The 26,825-nt window shown below is 46.5% G+C and overlaps 1 protein-coding gene across 2 annotated transcripts in view; it reads left to right on the top strand.

Annotated features, from left to right (window-relative positions):
• melk (maternal embryonic leucine zipper kinase) overlaps nucleotides 1-26,825 on the top strand; it is a 148,677-nt gene that overhangs the window by 15,052 nt on the left and 106,800 nt on the right. For both annotated transcript variants that reach the window (XM_085983708.1, XM_085983701.1), the window contains exons 2-4: nucleotides 11,154-11,246; nucleotides 19,843-19,928; nucleotides 20,173-20,289. In XM_085983708.1, coding sequence (XP_085839834.1) covers nucleotides 11,186-11,246; nucleotides 19,843-19,928; nucleotides 20,173-20,289 — 264 coding nt within the window. In that variant the 5' untranslated portion in view covers nucleotides 11,154-11,185. The remainder of the gene's footprint in view (nucleotides 1-11,153; nucleotides 11,247-19,842; nucleotides 19,929-20,172; nucleotides 20,290-26,825) is intronic.

The raw sequence follows: 26,825 nt of genomic DNA, 5'->3' as shown, positions 1-26,825 counted from the left end.
AGGACGTAGTGGATATCACATTTAAGCAGTTGGTCACACCGCAGGCAAAGGTTGCACAGGCAGAAAGGGAATGGGTGACCAACAGGCAGAGTAGTAGGCGCAGGCAGGTAGTGCAGGAATCCCCTGTGGCCGTCCCCCTCTCAAACAGATATACCACTTTGGATACTGATGGGGGGGATGGCTTACCAGGGAAAGGTAGCAGCAGCCAACTTCCTGGCACCAAGGGTGGTTCTGCTGCACAGGACGGGAGGAAAAAGAGTGGGAGAGCTATAGTGATAGGGGATTCTATTGTAAGGGGAATAGATAGGTGTTTCTGCGGCCGCAAACGAGACTGCAGGATGGTGTGTTGCCTCCCTGGTGCAAGGGTCAAGGATGTCAGAGTGGCTGCAGAACATTTTGGAAAGGGAGGGTGAACAGCCAGTTGTCGTGGTGCAGAAAGGTACCAACGATATAGGTAAAAACCAGGATGAGGTCCTAAAAGCTGAATATAGGGAGTTAGGAGGTAAATTAAAAAATAGGACCTCAAAGGTAGTAATCTCAGGATTGCTACCAGTGCCACGTGCTAGTCAGAGTAGAAATAGAAGAATAGTTCAGATGAATACGTGGCTAGAGGAAGGTGCAAAGGGGAGGGATTCAAATTCCTGGGACATTGGAACCGGTTCTGGGGGAGGTGGGACCAGTACAAAACGGACGGTTTGCACCTGGGCAGAGCCGGGACCGATGTCCTAGGGGGAGTGTTTGCTAGTGCTCTAGGGGAGGGTTTCAACTAAAATGGCTGGGGGTTGGGAACCTGAGCGGGGAGACAGGAAAGGGAAACAAGGATAAAAGCAAAAGACAGGAAGGAGAAAAACAGAAGTGGCAGTCAGAGGAATCAGCGGTTTAAATCAAACATGGCCACAGTAAAGGAAAAGGAGGTGGGGTAGCATTGCTGGTTAAAGAGGGGATTAACACAATTGTAAGGAAGGATATTAGCTCTGATGATGTGGAATCTGTATGGGTAGAACTGAGAAATACCAAAGGGCAGAAAACGTTAGTGGGAGTGGTATATAGACCTCCAAACAGTAATGCGGAGGTCGGGGATGGCATTAAAAGGGAAATTAGAGAAGCGTGCAATAAGGGCGCAGCAGTTATCATGGGTGACTAATCTACATATAGATTGGGCTAACCAAATTAGTAACAATACTGTGGAGGTGGAATTCCTGGAGTGTACACGGGATGGTTTCCTGGACCAATATGTCGAGGAACCAACTAGAGATCAGGCCATCTTAGACTGGGTATTATGTAATGAGAAAGGATTAATTAGCAATCTTGTTGTGCGAGGCCCCTTGGGTCAGAGCGATCATAATATGATAGAATTCTTCATTTAAGATGGAGAGTGAAGTAGTTGATTCAGAGACTAGGATACTGAATTTAAATAAAGGAAACTACGATGGTATGAGGTGCGAGTTGGGTAGGATTGATTGGGGAATGTCACTCAAAGGGTTGATGGTGGATAGGCAATGGCAAACATTCAAAGATTGCATGGATGAACTACAGAATTTGTTCATCCCAGTTTGGCATAAAAATAAGGGAAATTAGAGATAGCATAAGATCCAAGGAGAGGACATATAAATTGGCCAGAAAAAGCAGTAAACCTGAAGATTGGGAGCAGTTTAGGATTAAACAAAGGAGGACAAAGGGATTAATTAAGAGGGGGGAAATAGAGTATGAGAGTAAGCTTTCAGGGAACATAAAAACTGACTGTAAAAGCTTTTATAGATATGTGAAGAGAAAAAGATTGGTGAAGTCAAGCGTAGGTCCCTTGCAGTCAGAATCAGGGGAATTTATAATGGGGAACAAAGAAATAGCAGACCAATTAAATACATACTTTGGTTCTGTCTTCACAAAGGAGGACACAAATAACCTCCCAGAAATGTCAGGGAACATAAGGTCTAATGAAAGGGAGGAACTGATAGAAATCAGTATTTGTAGGGAAATGGTGTTGGGGAAATTGACTGGATTGAAGGCCGATAAATCCCCAGGGCCTGATCATCTACATCCTAGGGTACTTAAGGAAGTGGACCTAGAAATAGTGGATGCATTGCTGGTCATCTTCCAAAATTCTATAGACTCTGGAACAGTACCCGTGGATTGGAGGGTAGCTAATGTTACCCCACTGTTCAAAATAGGTGATAGAGAGAAAACGGGGAATTACAGACCGGTAAGCCTGACATCGGTAGTGGAGAAAATGCTAGAGTCCATTATAAAAGATGTAATAGCAGAGCACTTGGAAAACAGTGACCGGATCGGACAAAGTCAACATGGATTTACAAAAGGTAAATCGTGCTTGACTAATCTACTGGAATTTTTTGCGGATGTAACTGGTAAAATAGATAAAGGAGAACCAGTGGATGTGGTGTACAGGAAACTTTCTGGTATCTGGCACTGACGGGACCGAGCTGGTGCCGTACCATCACAACTGCCGTAGAAATCAGCGTTAATGTTAAAACATATGGAGCTTTTGCGCTCCGTGTGAATCAACAATCCCTGTTGCTTAGCAACAGCTTCAAAACAGTTGGCCGCAGCTTAAAAGCGTCTCTGTAGCTAAGCTACAGCTAGACCTTGCAGAGCCTGACTGGAGAAAAAAAAAGCAACGAGAAGTAAAATAACTTATAGGAAACGGCTCCTGAATTTTGCCGGTAGATAGAGCTTTCCGGACATTTAACCTCCGGTTAAACGAAAGTTTCCTGTATTTGGACTTTCAAAAGGCTTTCGATAAGGTCCCGCATAAGAGATTAGTGTGTAAAGTTAAAGCACATGGGATTGGGGGAAGGTATTGACTTGGATAGAGAACTAGTTGGCGGATAGAGAACTGGTTGGCAGACAGAAAGCAAAAAGAGTTGGAATAAACGGGTCTTTTTCCGAGTGGCAGGCAGTCACTAGTGGGATACCGCAGGGATCGGTCCTTGGACCCCAGCTATTCACAATATATATTAATGATCTGGATGAGGAAACTAGATGTAATATCTCCAAGTTTGCAGACGACACAAAGCTGGGTGGGTGTGTGTGCTGTGAGGAGGATGCCGAGAAACTCCAGTATGATGTGGACAGGTTGGTTGATTGGGCAGAAGCATGGCAGATGCAATATAACGTGGATAAATGCGAGGTTATCCACTTTGGTGTCAAAAACAAGAAGGCAGATTATTATCTGAATGGCAATAGAGTGGGAGAAGGGGAAGTGCAACGAGACCTGGGCATCCTTGTGCACCAGTCGCTGAAGGTAAGCATGCAGGTGCAGCAGGCGGTTAAGAAGGCAAATGGTATGTTGGCCTTCGTAGCGAGAGGGTTTGAGTACAGGAACAAGGATGTCTTGCTGCAGTTGTACAGGGATTTGGTGAGACCACATCTTGAGTATTGTGTGCAGTTTTGGGTGCCTTATCTGAGGAAGGATGTTCTTGCCATGGAAGGAGTGCAGCGAAGATTCACCAGGCTGATACCTGGGATGGCAGGAATGACGTATGAGGAGAGATTGGGTCGATTGGGCTTATACTCACTGGAGTTTAGAAGAATGAGAGGGGATCTCATTGAAACTTATAAAATTCTGACAGGACTGGACAGACTAGATGCAGGGAGGATGTTCCCGATGGTCGGGGAGTCCAGGACCAGGGGTCACAGTCTAAGGATAAGGGGTAAGCCATTTAGGACAGAGATGAGGAGGAATTTCTTCACCCAGAGAGTGGTGAACCTGTGGAATTCTCTACCACAGAAGGCAGTAGAGGCCAATTCATTAAATATATTCAAGAAGGAGTTGGATATATTTCTTAAGGCTAAAGGGATCAAGGGATATAGGGAGAAAGCAGGGACAGGGTACTGAATTTGGATGATCAGCCATGATCGCATTGAATGGCGGAGCAGGCTCGAGGGGCCGAATGGCCTACTCCTGCTCCTATCTTCTATGTTTTTATGTTTTATGAGAGTTCTGTCCTATGATGAGAGATTGTGTAGAATGGGCCTATACTCTGGAGTTTAGAAGAATGAAAGGTGATCTCATTGAAACATACAAGATTCTGAAGGGGATTGACAGGGTAGATGCTGAGAGGTTGTTTCCCCTGGGTGGAGTGTCTAGAACTAGGGGGCATTTTCTCAGGATAAGGAGTAGGCCATTTAAGACTGAGATGAGGAGGAATTTCTTCACTCAGCGTTGTGGATCTTTGGAATTCTCTACCCCAGAGAGCTGTGAATACTGAGTCTTTGAGTATATTCAAGGCTGAGATCGATAGATGTTTGGACTCTAGGGGAATCAAGGGATATGGCGATCGGGCGGGAAAGTGGAGTTGAGGTCGATGATCAGCCATGATCTTATTGAATGGTGGAGCAGGCTCGAGGGGCCATATGGCCTACTCCTGCTCTTATTTCTTGTGTTCTTATCCTCTTGAGTATGGATGATTAAGGGTTGATCTAACTCCGATGTTTAAGATGATTAAAGCATTTGATAGGATAGCTAGAGAGAAACTATTTCCTCTGATGGAGTAATCCAGAACAAGGGGGCATAATCTTAAAATTAGAGCTTGTGTGGTCAGGAAGCATTTCTTCACACAAAGGGTAGTAGAAATCTGGAACACTCTGCCCCAAAAAGCTGTTGAGGCTAAATCAATTGAAAATTTCAAAGCTGAGATTGATATTTTTTTTTCAGGTTTTAAGGGATTTGGAGCCAAGACTGGTAAATGAAATTGAGATACAGATTAACCATGAATTGAATCACTATTCAGCCCCTCAAGCCTTTTCCGCCATTCAGTGAGATCATGGCTGCTCTGTATCTTGACTCCATCCACCTACTTTGGCTTTATACCCTTGACTAACAAAAATTATCATCTCCGATTTAAAAATTATTAATTGAGCTAGCATCTACTGTGTTTTATGGGAGGGAGCTTCACATTTCTACCACCTTTTGCGTGAAAGAGTGTTTCCTAACTTCTCTCCTGAATGGCCTGACTCTGATTTTAAGGTTATGTCCCCTTATCCTAGACTGTCCCACCTGTGGCAAAAGTTTCTCTCTATCTACCCTATCAATTCCTTTCAAAATCCTAAAAACCTCTATCAAAGCACCCCTTAACCTTCTATATTCCAGCCTAGTTTATGTAATCTCTCCTCATAATCTAACCCTGAGAGCCCTGGTAACATTCTGGTGAATCTGTGCTGTATTCCTTCCAAGGCCAATATATCCTTTCTAAGGTGCAGTGCCCAAAACTACACCGTACTTCAGATGTGGTCTAACCAGGGCTTTGTATAGCCTCATTCCCTTTTTATATTCTAGTGCTCTGGTTATAAAGGCTAATATTCCATTAGCCTTTTTGATTATTATTTGTACCTGACTACTACATTTTAGTGATTGGTGTACATGGTCCCCTAAATCTCTTTGGACCTTCACTGTTCCTAGTTATTTTTATCATTTAAATACTACTCTAATCGATCCTTTTTTGGTCCAAAATGGATGACCTCAAACAGTTTTGCCCACTCACTTAATCTAATAATGTCTCTGTAATTTTATGCTCCCATCTACACTAATTTCTATGCCACCAATCTTTGTGTCATTGGCAAACTTGGTATATGGCTCTCTATTGTGCAATCTAAGTCATTAATAAATATAGTGAATAGTTGAGGGCTCAGCGCCGATCCTTGTGGGACACCACTTGTCACTTCCTTCCAATCTGGGCACACACCCATTATCCCTACTGTCTCCTACCACCTAACCAATCTCTTAACCAGATCAATAACTTCCCTTCAATTCCATGAGCTTTAATTTTAGCTAACAGTCTCTTATGTGAAACCTTATTGGATACCTTCTGGAAGTCCATATAAACTACATCCATAGACATTCCCCTGTCTGTTACTTTAGTTACTTCCTCAAAAATTTCAATTGGGTTTATGATAGCCTGGTAATTTAACTGCCCTGTGGTGTCCCAGATGTATTGGGTCATGAAGCAGTCAGTTGCACATCACATCTGTTGAATTGTCATCTGCACACCAAGGTCATGTCCCAAGGTCCTAATTAGCTGGATCAACATCAAGTTGAACATCTTCTAAAGTTCATCCCAGGAAATCTGTTAAAACTGGACACAAAGCTACTCAAGTGCATATCTGAAGAGCTCGCTCCTCCTTGGTGTATCTATCTCAACTCTTTGTCAACCAATGTTGTCCCATCTGAGTTAAGTGCAGCAAAAGTTGTGCCTCCCTACAAGGAGGAATAAAAGTTAAACTCTTAAAAGCTACAAGCTTTATTACTACTGCAAAGGTCATTAAAAACTATAATGAATACGTTCCATCATTTCAATTTAAGCGTGGCTACAAATTCAGGTCTGCCATTAGATACATTTTTGGGTTAAGTGCCATTTGTTTTAAGGGTGTTGACTCACACTGCCCTATTTCTCCTTGTATGGTAGTGAGAACCGAAGGTGTAGCAAGGAAACTCCCTTGTGATCTAGAGTGGATCTCCATGTCTTTTGCACATGTATTTCTTCAATCTCTCTGAAGACACAGAGTTAACAGTAAATGAGACAAGGCTCAGCTTTAAATTGTTAACAATAAAGCCACACTATAAATGCAAGTTGTAGTTAACGTAATAAAATGTTTTCAGGCACATCAAGACTTGGTGCGGATTAGAATACAGGCAGCAGAGATTTGGATGAGCTCAAGTTTATGGAGGGTGAAAGATGGGTGGCTGACCAGGAAAATGGTGGAATACTCAATTCTGGAGGTAATAAAAACATGGATGAGTGTTTCAGCAGCTGGGTCAATGGCAGGGATGGGCAATGCAGGACAGCCCCACCAGAGGGGGTGGCACAGTGGTATACAGTCGGGAGGGAGTGGCCCTGGGAGTCCTCAACATTGACTCTGGATGCCATGAAGTTTCATGGCTTTAGGTCAGACATGGACAAGGAAACCTCCTGCTGAGGTTACCACCCAACGCCCTCCCTCAGCTGATGAATCTGTACTCCTCCATGTTGAACACCACTTGGAAGAAGCACTGCAGGTAGCAAGGGCACCGAATGTACTCTGGGTGGGGGACTTCAATGTCCATCACCAAGAGTGGCTCGGTAGCAACAATACTGACCGAGCTGGCTGAGTCCTGAAGGACGTAGCTGCCAGACTGGGCCCGTGGCAGGTGGTGAGGGAAAAACTGATTTGACCTCGTCCTCCCCAATCTACCTGTCGCAGATGCATCTGTCCATGACCGCATTGGTAGCAGTGACCACCGCACAGTCCTTGTGGAGACAAAGTCCCATCTTCACACTGAGGACATCCTCCATTGTGTTGTGTGGTACTACCACTGTGCTAAATGGGATAGATTCAGAACAGATCTAGCAGCTCAAAATTGGGCATCCATGAGGCGCCATCAGCAGCAGAATTGTATTCCACCACAATCTGCAACCTCATGGCCCGGCATACCCCTCCCTCTACCATTACCGTCAAGCTAGGGGACCAACCCTGGTTCAATAAGGAGTGCAGAAGAGCGTGTCTGGAGCAGCACTAGGCATACCTAAAAATGAGGTACTAACCTGGGTAAGCTGCAACACAGGACTACATGCAAGCTAAACAGTGGAAGCAGCATGCTGCAGACAGAGCTAAGCAACCACACAATAAATAGATAAGATCAAAGCTCTGCAGTCCAATCCAGTCGTGAATGGTGGTGGACCATTAAACAACTAACAGGAGGAGGGGGCTCCTTGAATATCCCCCTCCTCAATGATGGGCGAGCTCAGCACTCGAGTGCAAAAGACAAGGCTGAAGTGCCGAGCGGATGATCTATATCGGCCTCCTCCTGAGGTCCCCACCATCACAGAAGCCAGTTTTCAGCCAATTCGATTCACTCCATGTGATATCAAGAAGCGGCTGAGCGCACTGGATACAGCAAAGGCTTTGGGTCCCGACAATATCACGGCTATCATGCTGAAGACTTGTGCTCCAGAACTAGCCTCGCCTCGAGCCAAGCTGTTCCAATACAGCTGGTACACTGGTATCTACCCGACAATGTGGAATACTTCCCAGGTATGTCCTGTCCACAAAAAGCAGGACAAATCCAATCTGACCAATTACCGCATCATCAGTCTACTCTCAATCATCAGCAAAGTGATGGAAGGTGTCGTCAACAGTGCTATCAAGCGGCACTTACCAATAACCTGCTCACTGGTGCTCCATTTGGGTTCTGGCAGGACCACTCGGTTCCCAACCTCATTATAGCCTTGGTTCCAACATGGGCAAAAGAGCTGAACTCCAGAGGTGAGGTGACAGTGATTGCCCTTGACATCAAGGCAGCATTTGACCAAATGTGGCATCAAGGAGCCCTAGTAAAATTGAAGTAAATGAGAATTGGGGAAAACACTCCACTGGCTGGAGTCATACGTGGCACAAAGGAAGATGTTTGTGGTTTTTGGAGGCTAATCACCTCAGCCCCAGGATACCGCTGCAGGAGTTCCTCAGGGTAGTGTCCTAGGCCCAACTATCTTCAGCTGCTTCATCAATGACCTTCCTTCCATCACAAGGGCAGAAGTGGGGATGTTCGCTGATGATTGCATAGTGTTTAGTTCCATTCGCAACTCCTCAGATAATGAAGCAGTCCGTGCCCGCATGCAGCAAGTCCTGGACAACATTCATGCTTGGGCTGAGAAGTGGCAAGTAATATTGGTGCCACACAAGTGACCAACAATGACTCTCCAACAAGCAAGAGTCTAACCACCGCCCCTTGACATTCATTGACATTACCATCGTCAAACCCCCACCATCAACATCCTGGGGATCTCCATTGACCAGAAACTTAACTGGATCAGCCACGTAAATAACGTGACCACAAGACTATGTCGGAGGCTGGGTATTCTGTGGAGAGTGTCTCTCCTCCTGACTCCCCAAAGCCATTCCACCATCTACAAGGCACAAGTAAGGAGTGTGATGGAATACTCTCCACTTGCCTGGATGAGTGCAGCTCCAACAACACTCGGAAGCTCGACACCATCCAGAACAAAGCAGCCTGCTTGATTGGCAACCCATCCACCACCTTAAACATTCACTCCCTCCACCACCGGCGCATCATGGCTGCATTGTGTACCATCTACAAGATGCACTGCAGCAACTCGCCAAGGCTTCTTCAACAGCACCTCCCAAACCTGTGACTTCTATCAAGTTTCCCTCCAAGTTACACACCATCCTGACTTCGAAATATATCACCGTTCCTTCATCGTCGCTGGATCAAAATCCTGGAACTCCTTCCCTAACCGCACTATGGGAGTACCTTCACCGCACTATGGGAGTACCTTCACCACACGAACTGCAGCTGTTGAAGAAGGTGGCTCATCACCATCTTCTCATGTGCAATTAGGGATGGTCAATAAATGCTGGCCATGCCAGTGACACCCACAGCCCAGGAAAAAAAAGTAGGTTGTTGTCAGTGTTCTTTTTGTGATGGAGAGGATTACGGGGTCAAATGCTCTGTTTGGGGTGAAGTGGGAGGCTGAGGTTGTGAACAGTCTGGTTCAGCCTGAGACAGTGGCGAAATATGGGGATGGAATCGGTGGCAAGGGAATGGTTTTCATGGCAGGAGACAAAGACAATGGTTTCGATCTTCCCAATGTTTAATCCTGGAAATTACAGTACATCCAGAATTGGATGTCGGACAAGCAGTCTGACAACATAGGCAGTGGAGGAGTCGATAGAGGTTGGTAGTGAGCTTCTGCTGGGTGTCGTCAATGTATGCTAGGAACCTGACGTCGTGTTGCTGAGGGGCTGCATGCAGATGAGGACGAGGAGTGGTCCAAGGATTGATGCTTGAGGGGCTCGAGGTAGCAATGTGGGGGTTGGATTAGAAGCCAGTTCTGTAGATGCTCTGGTTCTGATTGGATAGGTAATAATGGAACCAAGCAAGGGCAGTCCCACTTAGCTGGACAACAGAGGAGAGGCATTGGAGGAGAATGGTGTGGTCAACCATGTGAAAGACTGCCGACTGGTTGAAAAAAATTAGGAGGGATAGTGCACCATGGTCACGGTCATAGAGGATGTAATTTGTGATGTTGATTAGGGGTGCTGCAGTGCTGTGGCAGGGTGGAAATTGATTGGAGAGGTTCAGACATGGAATTTCCAGAAAAAATGGGCACCAATTTGGGAGGCTTTTTATCACAATGATGACTGCTTGGAGCAGTGGTTATGATCAGACTTGGTGGTGGAATGGTCCTATTTATGTATGTTTGATAACAGCCTGCATTATCCCACTGCAATGGGTTGCTTTGCTTGGTTTAGACTAAATTCCTCTCTGTTCAGTTCTCCAGCTCTGGGCAGGCCCCTCTCCCTGCAGTCTCCTTTCTTTTTAACATTGCAGAACTTTGCTGCTTGACTGCCCTTTTGCTGTCTTGTGTTTTTAAAAGCCTGCCTCTCTCTCAGACTGACTGATCAAAGGGTTTTCCAACACAATAGTGAGAAGTCTTTCCAAAAGCCAGCATAGCCATGATGGGCGGAATGACCTGCTTCTGTGCTGTAAGATTCTAAGTATAAGTGATAAACATGGTGTAGAAGGATGAGGGCAGTTGGTGCATGGGAATTTCATCACTCCAAGTTCCTCTCTAAGTCACACACCATCCTGACTTGGAAATATATCGCTATTCCTTCATTGTCGCTGGGTCAAAATCCAGGAACTCCCTTCCTAACAGCACTATGGGAGTACTTTCACCACAAGGTCTGCAGCGGTTCAAGAAGGCGGCTCAACACCACCTTCTCCCGGGCAATTAGGGATGGCCTTGGCAGCGATGCCCACATCCCAGGAAGAGATTTAAAAAAAAAGTACATTGAAACATTTCCTTGTAACGAGTCAGATTGATCATTCATGGTAGTTATCTGTTTGCCTTAGTTTTGCATTGACAATCTTTGTCCTGGCAGAAATTTTGAACTGCATATTTATTTGGAGGATACCCTGCTCTTGGTACAAATAATATCGATAGCAGATCAGACTTTAAAATCAACTAAATACTAATCATTTTTTGTTTAACCTTTTTAATTTTAGAAGCTGTTTGATTTCTCTGAGGATTTTGTCCCTTCTTCCCATACATTTCCTTTTGTTAGTGTACACCAATTTGAGCAAAATGGTAGAATTTCTACGGCATGGAACTATTCTAATGTGCTTTTAAATATTTCAGGTTCTGATTGTGCTTGGAGTTGTCGGTCTACTATGGCTGTTGATTATGACGAGCTGCTTAAACACTATGAATTACAGGAAACTATTGGTGCAGGTATGTCTTTCCATGCAAATTTGCCAGTAAAATGATACTGTACAACTTTCTACCTAATATGGACACAGACTAAGACACACGGTACTAGTTGCTCTTGATGGTACTGGTTGCTCTTAACATCAGTACCAACATAAGGGGCTTCAGTTTAAATTTGCACAAATATATGCACAGAACACTTTAAGAAAAGCAAGCACAATCAAAATGGTAGATTTCCAGATTGCTTCTAAATCCAGTGCTGACTACTTTGCAGATTTAATTTAGGTATACATGATTAGATTTTACCCCAGAGAGTTTAGCCCGTAGAAAGATTTTCGCCCTGTGACTGAATACACTGTTCTGAATCTCAAAGCTTTTCAGGTGCAATCTGTTTTCTAACTGGTTTGATTTAAATTAACTTTGACAGTTACTCTGTTCTGCGGTCTCTACTAACTCCATTGCCATGCAATTTTAATAACTTTTTCTTGTATTTTCTGCATTTTTATGGCCGAGACTCTCTTCCAAGTTTTATTTGCACTGGAATTCCATCTTAAAATTTTCTGTTTGAATTTACTTTATTAAGTCTTTTTTTGCCTTTCTTTTCCTTAGTTGTATATTGTAGTCTCATTCCATCTCTGTACTTTTGCTTAATTGACACTGTTGAGGTTTATTTTTTATCTAACTAGATATACAAATACTTCTGTATTTAAGTTATCCTCTGTTTAGAAAGAACATTCTTCAGCTGAAATAAGAACTAATCAGCTGTGATTCTATGTGTGGAATGGTGGTGTACCAGGTTTCTTATTTCTAGCTGCTAATGTTCTTGGCCTTTGCACCTTCCTTCATATGCTTCCAGTTAGTCTGGTTCAGACCTCGGATCTATTTTTTTTCTCTTGTAACTATGTCTACGAGGGATGTCCGCCTTTAAGTAATTTTATGCTTGTTTTACCTTTGGTCAGTTGTTCATTGTCAGTTTTCAGTTGTTTGTTTGCTCCTGTGCTGTTCACAATTCAGTAGTTTTTCCAGACTCTCTTTCCGGGTTCTTAATGCCCCAGTACCTGTCTTGCACACGCAACTTTCCCCATGTGACACTTTTCTGAAGCAGGGTTACTGACATGCTGCTGATGTTTGGCAAATTTCTGCTTCTGGTAGAGTTCTCCCTCTTTTTCCAGTATTCCCCTTGCCTCCCATCCTTAAATGGATCATTTGCTCATGTGGAGGCTAAATGTGGACTGGTTGGGCCGAATGGCATGTTTCTGTGTTTTAACATCTACCTGAATAGACAGACTGGGCCTCAGGTTAGCATGGAGGTTGAATTTTTGTTTGCACCATTTTCTCTGGTTTCCACTGCTCTTCTGCCAGAGTTTCGGCAGACAAGCTGAAGAGCCCCTGTGGAAATTCAACCCTGTGGTGTAATCTCTCGGAGCTCTTGGAAAAGGGGAGTATTTTGTAAATCTATGCTGCTCTTCATGTTGAAAATGATGGGCATTGTCTCATGGGCTGAGCTATGGTGTAAAGATCATAAATGCAATATTCCAAAAAACATTGGTCACTGTGTATGTTGTATTGCGAACATTGCTGGAATGTGCAAGTTTAGCAGAAAAATAAATGACATTTGTAACTCTGTTAATTCAGCCCCCTCACATGGCCAGTCTCTAACATTTCCCAGTCTTGGAATCCACACTCCTGTTCGTGTCAATAGGTAATCATTTTCAGTATGCAAAGCTGTTTCAACACTCAGAAATGTAAATTGGATAGATTTCTGTCAGAAAATAATTTTGGGATACTGTATGAGTAATAACATTTGTACATTTCACACACTTACACTGTCATTCATCCCTTATTAATTTCTCAAGGACCGATACAACAATTCCCAAAGAACTGGGTTACAATGTCATCTTTTTCTGCTTGTTCTTAAACTTTTTTTCTTTCTTTTCCTTTCTGTCTTTTTTTTCTTGCTCTTAATCCACTCTTTCTTTCCCTTTTTTATTTCTCTTTCTGTATCTAATGACTCTAATTCACCCTGTTCCCTTCTTTGTCGTTCGCTCTGTTTCTTTCTCTATCCTTAAATTTCATTGGTTAAGGAGGTAGACCATTGAGCATTTAGGTCCCAGATGTGACGTTAACATCGCTGTGCCATTATCAATTTGTATTGCAAATAAAGTGCAATCTGAAGTGCGAGGGGGGGAAAAAGTCCAATTGACGTCACTCGCGAGATGAGCCATTCCAGCAATTTCTGGGCCAATATTTTTTACACTGTATTCGCACATACTGAAGTTCAGCTAGTAGTAGCACCCAACTAATTTTGCTAGGAGCATTTTCTTGACACTTGTTTATTGTCCCCTTCTCTTCACTTCCTACTACTTCACCAGTTGCAGCACCAGTTAAATTATGCTGATTGTACACTTGTTGGATAATGCAAAACACACTTGCTTTAAATTTATTTTCAAAGTTTAGAACCAACTGACTTGTATGTTACCAGACAATATTTTCTACAAAAAATTAGTTCCTAAATACTTTTAATCTTTGTACAAACAGTTTAAAGGATAAATTGAAAGGAAAACTGAAGTTCACAAACAGCTACCTTTGTCAATTAAAATAACTTTGGCATTAGGTCCCAGTGGAAAAACACAAACCAGTTCCAATCTGTGCTCCTGTCGAATACGGGGCACTTTTTTTATGAACTCTTGCTTTTAACATCTGTGAGTTTGCTGTGATGTTTAAAGCTTTAGACACAATGTTCTGTAGTCATGCAGAAAATATTGGATAATGTACAACAGTAGTGTCTCTCAATAGATAACACTCCTTAAAAGTACCAGTGTTATTAAATATATATAGTGTACACATATTCAGCTAAGATTTAACATCCTGACTTGTTCTCCTGCTGAAGTTTATTTTAATTGATAGTATACAGAAGATAAATTGGGGAATCCCATAGGATACCCACAAAGACACTCTGACCTATTGTGAATCCCAGCAACCTGAACAAACTTCTAAAAATGAAGCTCAAGACAGACATACTGTCTGGAATCTAACTGGATGTAGGGGATCAGCTGAGTGCCATGGATCAAAGGCAAATAATTGAATCAGAACAATTCTTTTGAGGCTTCAGACTATAGGTACTTGATAACACTGTAACCTGGGTGAAGTGTTGCAAGCTATTAGTCATTTCAGACAATTGGACATCCTGATAGATGTGGAGCGAGTACAAGATGGAACTTTTTTATGGGACCTTTTAAATCTTAGGATACCTCCTTACTAGGCAATATTTCATAGATGTCCAAAATGTAGCTGGTGTATTTTTTTCTGACAATTTCCACCACCCGCCCTCTGCCCCAACCTTGCTGGTCTGTTGCACAGACTCCTCTTTCCAAGTGGTCATTCTCTTTGAACTGAACAAAGCCTGCTGGCATTTATTGTGTAGTTTCACAGTCACTTGTGTAGATGTTGTGCAAGGATACAATTGGACTCTGAAATGGGAATCCTGGCCTTAACTTGGCCTGTTTTCTTCCCGCCCCCCCCCCCCCCTTTTTCCCTTTCTCCTCGACTGTGGGCAGTCATTTGTGTAGATGTCTGACAAGGACACACTTGGACTCGTACAGGAAACACAAAGTTAGCATGCAGGTACAGCAAGCAATTAGGAAGGCAAATGGCATGTTGGTCTTTATTGCAAGGGGGCTGGAATACAAGAGTAAAGAAGTCTTACTACAATTATACTTCTTAGGCAGTCCCTCGGAACCGAGGGTGACTTGCTTCAACACTAAAAATGAGTTCTCGAGTGACTGATTAGTCCAATGCAGGACCTACAGTCTCTGTCACAGGTGGGGCAGACAGTGGTTGAAGGGGCGGGTGGGTGGGGTGCTTGGGTTGACGTGCGCTGCTTGCGCTTGATTTCTGCTTGCTCCCGGCGAAGAGACTCGAGGTGTTCGGCGCCTTCCCGGATGCTTCTCCTCCACTTTGTGCGGTCTTGGGCCAGTGATTCCCAGGTGTCGGTGGGGATGTTGCACTTTTTCAAGGAGGCTTTGAGGGTGTCCTTGAAGCGTTTCCTCTGCCCAGCTGGGGCTCTCCTGCCGTGCCGGAGCTCCGAGTAGAGCGCTTGTTTTGGGAGTCTTGTATCAGGCATGCGGACAATGTGACCCGTCCATCGGAGCTGATTGAGCGTGGTCAGAGCTTCGATGCTGCGGATGTTGGCCTGAGCAAGAACACTGACGTTGGTGCGCCTATCCTGCCAATGGATTTGCAGGATCTTGCGGAGGCAGCGTTGGTGGTACCTCTCCAGTGCTTTGAGGTGCCTGCTGTACATGTTCCATATCTCTGAGGCATACAGCAGGGCAGGTATCACTGCTGCCCTGTAGACCATGAGCTTAGTGCCGGGTTTGAGGTCCTGGTCTTCAAACACTCTCTTCCTCAGGCGACCGAAGGCTGCACTGGCACACTGAAGGCAGTGTTGGACTTCGTTGTCGACGTCTGCCCTTGTTGACAGTAGGCTCCTGAGGTATGGAAAGTGGTCCACGTTGTCCAAGGCCTTGTCGTGGATTTTGATAATCGGGGGGCAGCACTGTGTGGCGGGGGCAGGTTGGTAGAGGACCTTTGTCTTACGGATGTTTAGTGCAAGGCCCATGCTCTCGTATGCTTCGGTGAAGGTGTTTACAATGGTTTGGAGCTCGACCTCCGAGTGAGCGTAGACGCAAGCATCATCTGCATACTGTAATTCGATGACAGAGGATGGGACGACCTTGGATCGGGACTGGAGGCGACGGAGGTTGAACAGTTTCCCGTTTGTTCTGTAAATTAGCTCCATTCTAGTGGGGAGCTTACTGAGGGTGAGATGGAGCATTGCAGCAAGGAAGATCAAGAAGAGCGTTGTTGCGATGACACAGCCTTGCTTGACCCCGGTTCGTACGTGAATTGGGTCTGTGGTGGAACTGTTGGTCAGGATCACGGCTTGCATGTCGTCGTGAAGCAGGCGGAGGATAGTGATAAACTTTTGAGGGCAGCTGAATTTGAGGAGGACACTCCATAATCCCTCACGGTTGACAGTGTCGAAGGCCTTTGTGAGATCAAAGAAGGCTATGTACAGTGGTTGGTGCTGTTCCCTGCATTTCTCTTGTAATTGACGTGCGGTGAAGATCATGTCCATTGTGCCCCTTAGTGGGCGGAATCCGCATTGCGACTCTGGGAGGAGCTCTTCGGCCACTGGGAGAAGGCGATTGAGGAGGATTCTTGCGATGACTTTCCCTGTGGCAGATAGCAGGGAAACTCCTCTGTAATTACCGCAATCGGACTTGTCACCTTTCTTGAAGATGGTCACAATTACGGCGTCTCTGAGATCCCCTGGTGTGCTCTCCTCCTTCCAGATAAGAGAAATGAGTTCATGAATTCGCGCCAGTAGTGCTTCTCCGCCATGCTTTAGTGCCTCGGCGGGGATTCCATCTGCTCCTGAGGCCTTGTTGTTCTTCAGTTGTCGGATGGCCTTTTCAACCTCATGCCGGGCTGGGGTTGTGCTGAGATGGTGGCGGGTAGCATGCTGTGGGATGGAGTTGAGGACACTCGTGTCGAAGACAGAGTTGTGGTTAAGGGTCCTTGACAATCCATTGCCATCCTTTGCTCTCTTTCCCCCCAGTCTCCTCTCTTATGCTGTTTAAGCTCCCCTGGCTCTAATAGTGGGTGCATTTTTATCCCTAACTGCAAGTTCAAGCTGCAAGGTTAAAGTTACCTGAGCCAACTGCCCATCCCCTGACCAAGCCTGTTCTTTGTTCTCAGTGAGCACTGGCTCTTCACTTCAACTTAGCTCCTAAAGTGAGAATATCAATGCTAATTTGATCCTGTGAGACAACATCATTCATGTCCGAGGCCGGGACCCAGGAGCGAGGACGAGCCCAGCAGCGAGGTCAGGGCCCAGGAGTGGCACAACGTGGATCAACAGTGGGGTCGGGGCTCAGGGAAGGTGCGGCACGGGCCAACAGCGAGGTCGGGAGGACCACAGTGCATCCTATGAAACTCAGGCAGAGAGGACCTGCGGGGAGGAGGACAGTAGCATTATGTTTGTGTGCTAGGCCGTTGTACCAGAGCCTGGTCTCCAATCGCCTTGGATCCCCTTGCCATTGGACCAAGACCTTGCTTTGTCAAGCCCGTGTGGTAGCTGGTGTGCAACGACCACCCCACGTTAAAAGATTTCACGCACAGGCATCTTCCACCCTTTAAAATGAAGTTCGGGACCTGGAATGTCGGGACCCTCATGGACAACCCCAACAGTGACAGACCAGAACGCCGTACTGCGATCGTTGCCCGGGAGCTCAGACGCTTCGACATTGACATCGGAGTGAGACCCGGCGGGCAGGGGAAGGCCAGCTCAAGGAGCAAGGCGGTGGTTACACCTTCTTCTGGAAAGGCAAATCCGAAGAAGAACGCCGTCTCCATGGGGTAGGCTTCGCCATAAAAAATGAACTGGTTGGGCTTCTCAGAGACTCCCCTAGCGGTATAAACGAGTGCCTCATGACTCTTCGACTCATCCTAGCCCGAAACCAATGCGCTACAGTCATCAATGCGTACGCCCCAACACTGGAAGCCACAGACGAGACCGAAGAGGAATTCTACTCCAGCCTTGAACAATCCCTGTCCCGAGTCCCAACGGGCGACAAGCTGATCCTCCTTGGCGACTTCAACGCCAGAGTTGGAAAGGACACAGACCTCTGGGGAGGTGTGATCGGCAGAGAGGGGGTAAGGAAAGCCAACTCCAATGGTACCCTCCTCCTGTCGAAATGCTTAGAACATGGCCTCGTCATAACCAACACCTTGTTCCGTCAGAGAGACAAGTACAAGACTTCATGGCAGCACCCTCATTCCAAGCACTGGCATCTGCTGGACTACGTCATCGTCCGAGCGAGGGACTGCAAGGACGTCCGCTTCACCCGCGCCATGACAGGAGCTGATGACTGCTGGACAGACCACCGCCTAATCCGCTCTGTCATCTCCATCAATGTAGCCCCAAAACAGTGGCGGCAACAGAAACCATGCCACAGGAAAATTAACGCTGGAGCACTCAAAGACCCCGCAAAGAAAGCCCTATTCAGCCTGCGCCTCACAAACAACCTGACGACTCCCAGTGATGCAGAGACAGAGTGCCCACAGCGTCTGGTCTGCACTCAAGGCCTCCATAATCGGCACCTGTGAAGAGACGCTCGGTCACTCAACCAGGAAACACCAAGACTGGTTTGACGAGAATGACCAGGAGATCCAGGAGCTAATAAGCCGCAAGCGCAAGGCATTTCTGATCTGGAAACAGCAACAGAACTCGAGAGCAAGAAAGCAGCTCTACAGAAGCCTGAAGGCCGAGGTCCAACAAAAAACTCGCGACCTAAAGAACAGATGGTGGGTGGAGACAGTGCAGGAGATCCAGCAGCTAGCCGACAACCACGACGTGCGTGGATTCTTTAGCGCAGTCAAGACCATCTACGGCCCAAGCACCCAAGGCCCTTCCCCACTGCGAGCCAAGAACGGAGAGGTACTCATCAAGGACAGGGAAGCAGTTCGTGCCCGCTGGAAGGAGCACTTTGAAGATCTACAATTATACAGGGCTTTGGTGAGACCACACCTGGAGTACTGTGCACAGTTTTGGTCTCCTTATCGGAGGAAAGATATACTTGCCTTCGAGGCAGTGCAACAAAGAATCACTAGATTGATCCCTGGGATAAGCGGGTTGTCCCACGACGAGAGATTGAGTAGATTGGGCCTAAACTCTCGTGTTTAGAAGAATGAGAGGTGATCTCATTGAAATATATAAGATTCTGAGGGGGATTGACAGGGTAGATGCTGAGGGGTTGTTTCCCCTGGCCGGAGAGTCTAGAAAGAAAGACTTGCATTTATATAGCGTCTTTCATGACCACCGGAAGTCTCGAAGTGCTTTACAGCCAATGAAGTACTTTTGGAGTGTAGTCACTGTTGTAATGTGGGAAACGTGGCAGCCAATTTGCGCACAGCAAGCTCCCACAAACAGCAGTGTGATAATGACCAGATAATCTGTTTTTGTTATGTTGATTGAGGGATAAACTAGTGGGCATAGTCTCAGGATAAGGGGTCAGCCATTTAAGACTGAGATGAGGAGGAATTTCTTCACTCAGAGGGTTGTGAATCTTTGGAATTCTCTACCCCAAAGGGCTGTGGATGCTGAATTGTTGAGTATATTCAAGGCTGAGACGAACAGATTTTTGGACTCTAGGGAAATCAAGGGATATGAGAATTGGGCGGGAAAGTGGAGTTGAGGTCGAAGATCAGCCATGATCTTGAATGACTGAGCAGACTCGAAGGGCTGTATGGCCTACTCCTGTTCCTAGTTCTTATGAAATGGAAATTGTGGCCTTTCTTTCCCCCTCTTTCTCCCCCCCCCCCCCCCCCCCCACCTGATTGGCTAGTACATTATAAAAATATTCAGGAAGAACTGTAAATTACCTGAGGGGTAGTTCATGTAAGGTGGGAAAGATGATCCGGGGGTTTGTTATTGCAAGATATCTTTGGGTTTGCCTAACATTCCTGTTATGTGGAGGATAATACTTTGAAAGTAAAGCTTACTGGTCCTTTGAGAAATATCAAGTAAATTGCTTGAATTGTTTTTCCCCTACAGGGGGGTTTGCTAAAGTAAAGCTGGCTTGTCACATACTGACGAGGGAAAAAGTTGCTGTAAAGATCATGGACAAAGAATCACTTGGGGTAAGTTCACGGAAAAGTAATAAAAGGATGATATAAACTGAAGTAGTTAGTTCCTCCTCTCCTGAGAGTTTGACTGATTGTTGAGATATAGTTTTGAAGGTTTCATTAAGAACTTAATGTGACACTGCCTGCTGATTTCACTTGGCATCCTTATTGTTGGTCAAACAAGGCTTTTCATCCCATCAGGCCGAGGCTGGATTCAAACAAAGTAGAGTGTCCTAATGTATATATTTTTCTCTGGTAGGAAGACTTGCCTCGTGTTCAAACAGAAATTGAAGCAATGAAACATTTGAGTCATCAGCATATTTGCCGTTTGTACCATGTTATAGAGACCGCACAAAAAATCTTCATCATCCTGGAGGTAACGATTTGAATAATGAAACTGAAAATTAAATGTATGCATTTTCTACTTGAAATTGCAAAATAAACTGTTCTTTTGGGTTTGACGATCTATTGATGAGGACATTAAAGAATGTAGGGAGTGATTGAATTTTCATTCTAATCCTAAATGTATAGGGGGAGAAATTCGGTATCTCCCCGTTTGGGGTGCAATTACTGGCCGGGCGCAAAGTTTAGCGCCTGGTGGTATTTATCGCCTCCGACTGCAAACTTGACCTCTATCGCCCCTGGAGGTGATTTGAGCGCTAAATCAGGCGCTACACACCTCTTAAGGCGATAACGCCGAGGAGCGAGGCGCTACCTTAAAGCGCTGCCGAAGCTCATGTGATGTCAGTCAGCAATGGAACACAGACACACACTGGCGTGGCCAGTTCTTAAAGGGGAGGGTCGATCTTGCTCTCCACCCTGCTCATTGCAGCCTTGAATCTCGGCCTGGAGAGACCTGTACATAACTCTAACTCTCTCTCTCTCTCTCTCTCTGGTTGAAAAAAGGCAGGAAGCGGCCGCCTTTAAATAGCACTTCCCCCATCCCTTCCTGACTGCAAAATATTCCCCTCTACCTGTTGTTGCTAGCGGCAGGGGGCGTCATTCACTATCCGGTCCGGGGGCGTTGCACGCTCGACTGACGTCATGATCTGCGGGCGCAGGAGATTGTGGCGGTAGTGTTTAGCGCCGCTGCAAAATGTCTGGTCAATTTCGCGAGCGGCGCAAACATCGCCGTGCTCGGGCGCTAGTTGCTTTGCGCCCCGTTAGCACCCTAAGAGGGCACTAACTGGAGACGCTAATCAACCGAATTTTCCCCCATAGTATTTAATAAAGACCACCTTATTGCCCCTTCCTTTTCCCCTTCCATCTTCAACCTAAAAAAAATTGGCTTCATGTACTGTATTAATTAATACAAAAATGAGAAAACGATATTAGCTCCTTGTGCTCCCTTCCCAGCTTGTCCCTCTTTTGTTGGTTTCCTCTTTTGTTGGCTTCCTGTTTCTCTGGTCTAAATTCTAGCTTGCACTTCCAATTCCTGTATTTTGGCTTCTGCTTCTAACCATTCTGCAATAATTAGTTTTGGAATAATAAATTATGTAGATTGTGGTTATACATTTGGTTTGAAACTATTTAAAGCATTTAGATGTATCCAGATTGCCTGGACCAGAGAGTTCCCGCCAGGGATGTGTTTACACTAAAGCTTAATCACCAAAGTGATGCAGTTTTTGCTTCGTGCCAATACTAAAGTGTAGTGCAAGTCCAGAGTTGGGGCCAGCTAGTGCGAGACATTTGGAGGATGAAATTCTGAATCACTTCTGTTTGATACCATATGGAGTGCAAATCTAGTGCATTGTCAAATATAAAAATAATCTACCTGCAATTAATTTAAATCTTCAAATGTAGGATGGCGTCTCCTAGATGTCCAAGCATTATGGGCTCAATTTTGTCATGGGGTGGGCTGGGGTCATGTCATCCGCTTTTCATGTTATCCACCCGATTCCAAATCGATGTGGGAGAATGATGCGATTTTCACCTAATTGGGCAATTGAGTTCCAGCGTGTGGGAACCCATGTCTGAAACTCGCCTCCGATGATGTCATCATTGCTGCTCATTTAAGGTCTGCAAGAAGCTTTGCTTCTTCTGCAGACTGCCAACCTTTTGGCCTTTACTGTCAGAGGGACCTGGAGGCAATATGAGCAGCGGGAGACCTAAGTCTACACCCAGATTTGATGACGTCGCCCTGCAAGCTTTGGTGGAGGGAGCAAGAGCTAATAAGGAGGTGCTCTTCCCTTCAGGGAGGAAGAAACCTCCCCAGCAGACGAAGGCTGTGTGGATCCAGGAGGTCAACTCGGTGTCCCTGATCCGCAGAACCTGGCTTCAGTGCAGGAAGAGGTCTCATGACCTGCGCACTGGAAAAGTGAGTATGACTTTCCCATCACCCTCAACCTGATCCCCATTGCCTCTCCTCACCAGCACTCGGCTTTAGCAACCTCTTCCTCCACATCCCACTTGACACTGACATCCCTGCACCCTTACCCGTGTTCTCTCTCTCTCTCTCTCTCTCTCTCTCTCTCTCTCTCTCTCTCTCTCTCTCTCTCTCTGGTTGCATTCACCTAACTATTCGACTATGCAGCCCTCGCACTCCCTATCACTGTGATGCTATGAAAACAACTTACAACACACAGGGAGGGCCCTTGGTCTTGCCGCTGCACTCCATCTTTGTCTCCTTCTAAGCATCTATGCTATGGATTCTCTACACTCACTCCTTCATTCTCACTCAAACTCCACCTGTCTCCCTCATTGCAGGAAAAGAGAGCTCACAATAAGAGGGAAAGAGCGAGGACAGGAGGAGGGCCACCCTCAGTAGCCCACCTCGCCCCTTGGGAGGAGGTGGTTCTGGAGATCGTGGGACTCAAGGACGATGCACAAGTGGGGGACGGACAGACGGGTGCATCAGTGAAAGCTGGTGACAGAATAGCTTTCATCTCTCTCATTAACATTGCATGAGTCGCTGATAATGATTCTGAAGCTCTAACAGATGGACTTATGATCATCTGCAATATGCAATGTGCATGTAACCTTGGCATCACATCTCTGACTCTTTCCTTTACTCCCCCACAGGACGATCGCAAGCACCCATCCCCACTATCCAGGAGGAACAGCCTGAGCCTCCAGACTCCTCAGAGGAAGCTGCAACCTCCTGAGGGCGCAGCGTCAGCAGAAATCAGCCAACTCCGCACCAGCGCAGACACTCTCACCTCGGTGGGACCATCGCGAAATAGAGTAGTGTTGTCACCTGGTGTATCACAGCTCAAGTGAGCATCAGCAGATTGTGGAGACAGGGACAGCAGTGGAGGGTCCTAGTTGGAGGGCGCAGGACTCTCCCAGCTCGGCTCAGCTGCATGTCGACCCTCTGCTTCTGGGTCCATCCAGAAGAACAGCAGTGCTGGAACTCCAGGAACAGGTGCAGGAGTCTCTGGCAGGTTTTGTCTCCAGGGTCGCTGCAAGTCTGGAGCGAATGGAGGAGTCCATCACGAACATGAGCAGAGCCTTTGTGGAGTCATTGGCGCATGAACGCAGCACCACGGAAAGGATGGCATCCTCCGTGGAAAGGATGGCTACAGTAGACGAGAGGATGGCTACGGCCATGGAGGAGCTAAGTTGCCAGAGTGTAGAAAACATGGTGAGTGTTCAGAATAGACTGACATCTCTGGAGGAGTGATGGTCAGCTATTGAACAGAGAAACCAGACCTTCATGGAAGTCCTTCTGAGTAGGACTGCCAGTGCAGATATGGGTTCCCATGGCCCCCCTGATGTGCAACAAGGTGCTCTCAAGTCACTTGCAAGTGCTGAGGTGGACCTGACCCATGAGAGGGACGTTGGTGGCAGAGAACAAGGAAGTGGGGGCTCCTCTCCAAGCGCTCACACTTCCATGCCACTGCAGAGCCCCACCAGAGTCCCCACCCAACTGAGATTGGCGTCTCAACCCCTGCACAGCCGCAGGAGCAGCAGACTGTTACCGATCCCTCACAAGTTCGCAACCCCAGAGGACGCCCGCCAAAGGTGTCAAGACAGGAGCAGCAAGAAAGTGAGCAAGGGGCCTCCACATCTGATGCCAAGGGGGAACCACCACGTAGGAGCACGCGTAAGAGAAAGATACTACACAAATAGTCACTTGGGTGAAATGTGATGTTTAGTGTTGAAAAGCCATCAGTTGGTTATTGTAAATAAAAATTCTGATGGCAACTGTTGCAGTTGTGGCGTGTGTCATTTTGCTAATGGGACTTCCACATTGAGGGCTTAGGATTACTTGCAATTGTCAGTATGCTGGTCAGAGTGCTAGGAATCAGCAGGTTCTTGGCCATTGTCGATGGTCTGATGAGAAGGTGCGTGACAAAATTGTTTTGATTGTGCAGGCTAAGCAAATCTGGCCAAGATGAGTGCATCCCTTGCATCCCGGGCTGCAATGTGGTCGCACGCTGGCGCCTTCTGGCCTGTGCAGCTTCAGGTGGGTGAGCAGCAGCTTGACACTCCTGTTGCTGCTGCTGTTGGTGGTGCTGTTGTTCATGGTTCTGCTGCTGCCACGGCTGGTCTTCGTCCTCATCTGATGTCCAGGAGGAAAGGAAATAAATGGTTCCTATGCTTCTGGTATATGCCTCAGTTGAGGAAGCGCTCAGTCAAGGTGGAGAGAGGGGTTTCCCAGGAGGTCACACTGGAGCTGGGCGTCAGGCTCCAAACTTACACAGCTATGGTTATGCCTGCTGAAATTTCCCCCAGACCTGAGACAAAGTCCTGCCACCTGCAAATGATGACTGATCAAATCTCCTATTTAATGGTGGAGCTGCAGCTGATAGTCAGCAATCCAATTGTGCTACCGTCGTGTTTCAGAGGAGGCGTGCATCACATCGGAAAAGTGTTAAAATCAGAAAGGCCTCTCAAAATGGGATTATAGAGGCAATTCAGTGGTTAAGGGCCTATCCCACCTCTTGGAGACGGGATCAGAAACCACACATTTGGGAAAATTGCTTGGAGGCGGGGTCAGGCCCGCCCGCCACTTTTTGCACTTAACACCCCACACGCCTCCATTCCCGCCTCCTCGGGCCTGGCAAAATCGAGCCCTTAAAGTCTAGCATTGGCCTTTGCTCAGTGGTAGCACTCTCGCCTCTGATTCAGAAGGTTGTGGGTTGAAGTCCCACTCCAGAGATTTGAGCACATGATCTAGGCTGACACGTCAGTGCAGTACTGAGTGAGTGATGCACTGCTGAAGGTGCCGTCTATTGGTTGAGACATTGGCCTGGATTTTTCGGTAGGAATGATGGTGAGGCTATCGGCGCTGACTTATTATGGAGTAAATCGGGCAGTAATTTCCGGAGTACGCACGTGTGCAGTAAAACATGGCAATCAGAAGTTCATCTCAGAGTTGCCCTGCTCCTCCACAAGCTGCGCTACACCAGTACCACACCGAGAGACTCTGCATTCAAATGCACGAAGGGCATGAAATTGCGGTACTTAACCTACTAGGCAAGCCAGAAAAAGTTAGGGCTTGTCCATTCAAGTGTAAGTGAACTTTTAACAACTTGATAAGTCTTAATTACTGCCAAACAACCTCTCCGGCATTGAAAATTTTACACGTGTGGGGTCTCATTCCATCAGATTATAATTGTTGTTGGAGATTTTTTTTAAAACTTTTTCTTTCTCTTATCTCTCTTAATCCCATCTTTCTTTACCTCTCTTTCGTTTTCTGTACATGATTTTACATTGAATTAAATATTCTAAACTTACACTTCCTGGTTTAGACTCTGGGGGCTAAATTCGGTTGATTTGTGCCTTTTGTTAGCGCACTGAGGGCAGCGCCTCCCCCGAAATTCAGCGGGAGGTTAGCAGCGATGGTAACCATTAGCGCCCCCCCGACACACCGCGTCGGTGATGACATCATTACCATGCACAGTGTGCTCCGCTCGCGCCTCGGCCGCTATCTTTGGTAGCGCCCCCTGACATACCGCCGGGTGCTATGTCCGACGGGGTCAGGGGGGCCTACCTACAACCGGAGCGGCGCTAAATAAAGGTGAGGTACTGGGCGGCCATTTTTGTTGCTGGCCGCCTGCCAGCACCTGCCCCCGTTGCAGTCCCTGGCTTCCTGAACAGCCACCCCATGGCGTGCCAGCTGCGCTCCGTGAGCCCGGCACTCCTCGAGTGCTGGGCTCTTTTGCCGGCACTCCAATCCCTGGTGGCCCAGCTGGGTCACGCTGCGCAAGGCCCCTCCCTTTTTTGCTCACAGCACCCCAAGAGGGACGCGGGGTGCTTCCAGTAATGCCCCTCCTCCCCCCTCGGGGCGCTACCTGGGAAAATCGGCCGCGGGGATGCTAAATTTTTCAGGGCGCTAAAATTAGGTATGTCTCAATGATGATTCTTCAATCTGGTTAAAGAGACCTGCTGTTGCTTGCCCTGCTCTCTCAGGTCCCAGATCCCCTGTAGAGGGCAACACTCTGTATTAGAAGCCCGATGACCGTAAGTTGCCACTCAAATGTCCACAAAAAGTCTGTGGGATACTGTAAACGTAATGAATGGCGAGCGCCATTTCTTTGCTGCTGACGGCAAAGTCCGGGCCAATAAATCGAGGGCCCATCTGCCCTCTCGGGTGGATGTGAAAGTTCCCATGACATTACTTCAAAGAGCAAGGGATTTCTCCCTGGTGTCCTGGACAATTTTTATCACACAACCAACATCACTTAATTAAAAAAAAACACAGATGATCTGGTCATTATCTCACTGCTGTGTGTGGGACATAGCGCTGTGAAAATTGGCTTCTACAGTTCCCTACATTACAACAGTGACTACACTTCAACAGTACTTTATTGGTTCTAAAGCACTTTGGAACGTCTTAAAGCCGTAAAAGGTGTTCTATAAATACAAGTTCTTGCTTTAACTGCTGGAAGAGGAGTTTGATGTATGTGTGTTTGCATATATGCATAGCACCACCTCCCTGGGAGAGCAGTGTTCAAGTTTCAACGG

Source organism: Somniosus microcephalus, chromosome 1 (assembly GCF_052327205.1).
Source record: "Somniosus microcephalus isolate GS21.2 chromosome 1, FLI_Smic_1.0, whole genome shotgun sequence".
NCBI classification, from domain to species: Eukaryota; Metazoa; Chordata; class Chondrichthyes; order Squaliformes; family Somniosidae; genus Somniosus; species Somniosus microcephalus.
The sequence above is the reverse complement of the archived record's forward strand: the minus strand, read 5'-3'. Positions and strand labels throughout refer to the sequence as shown.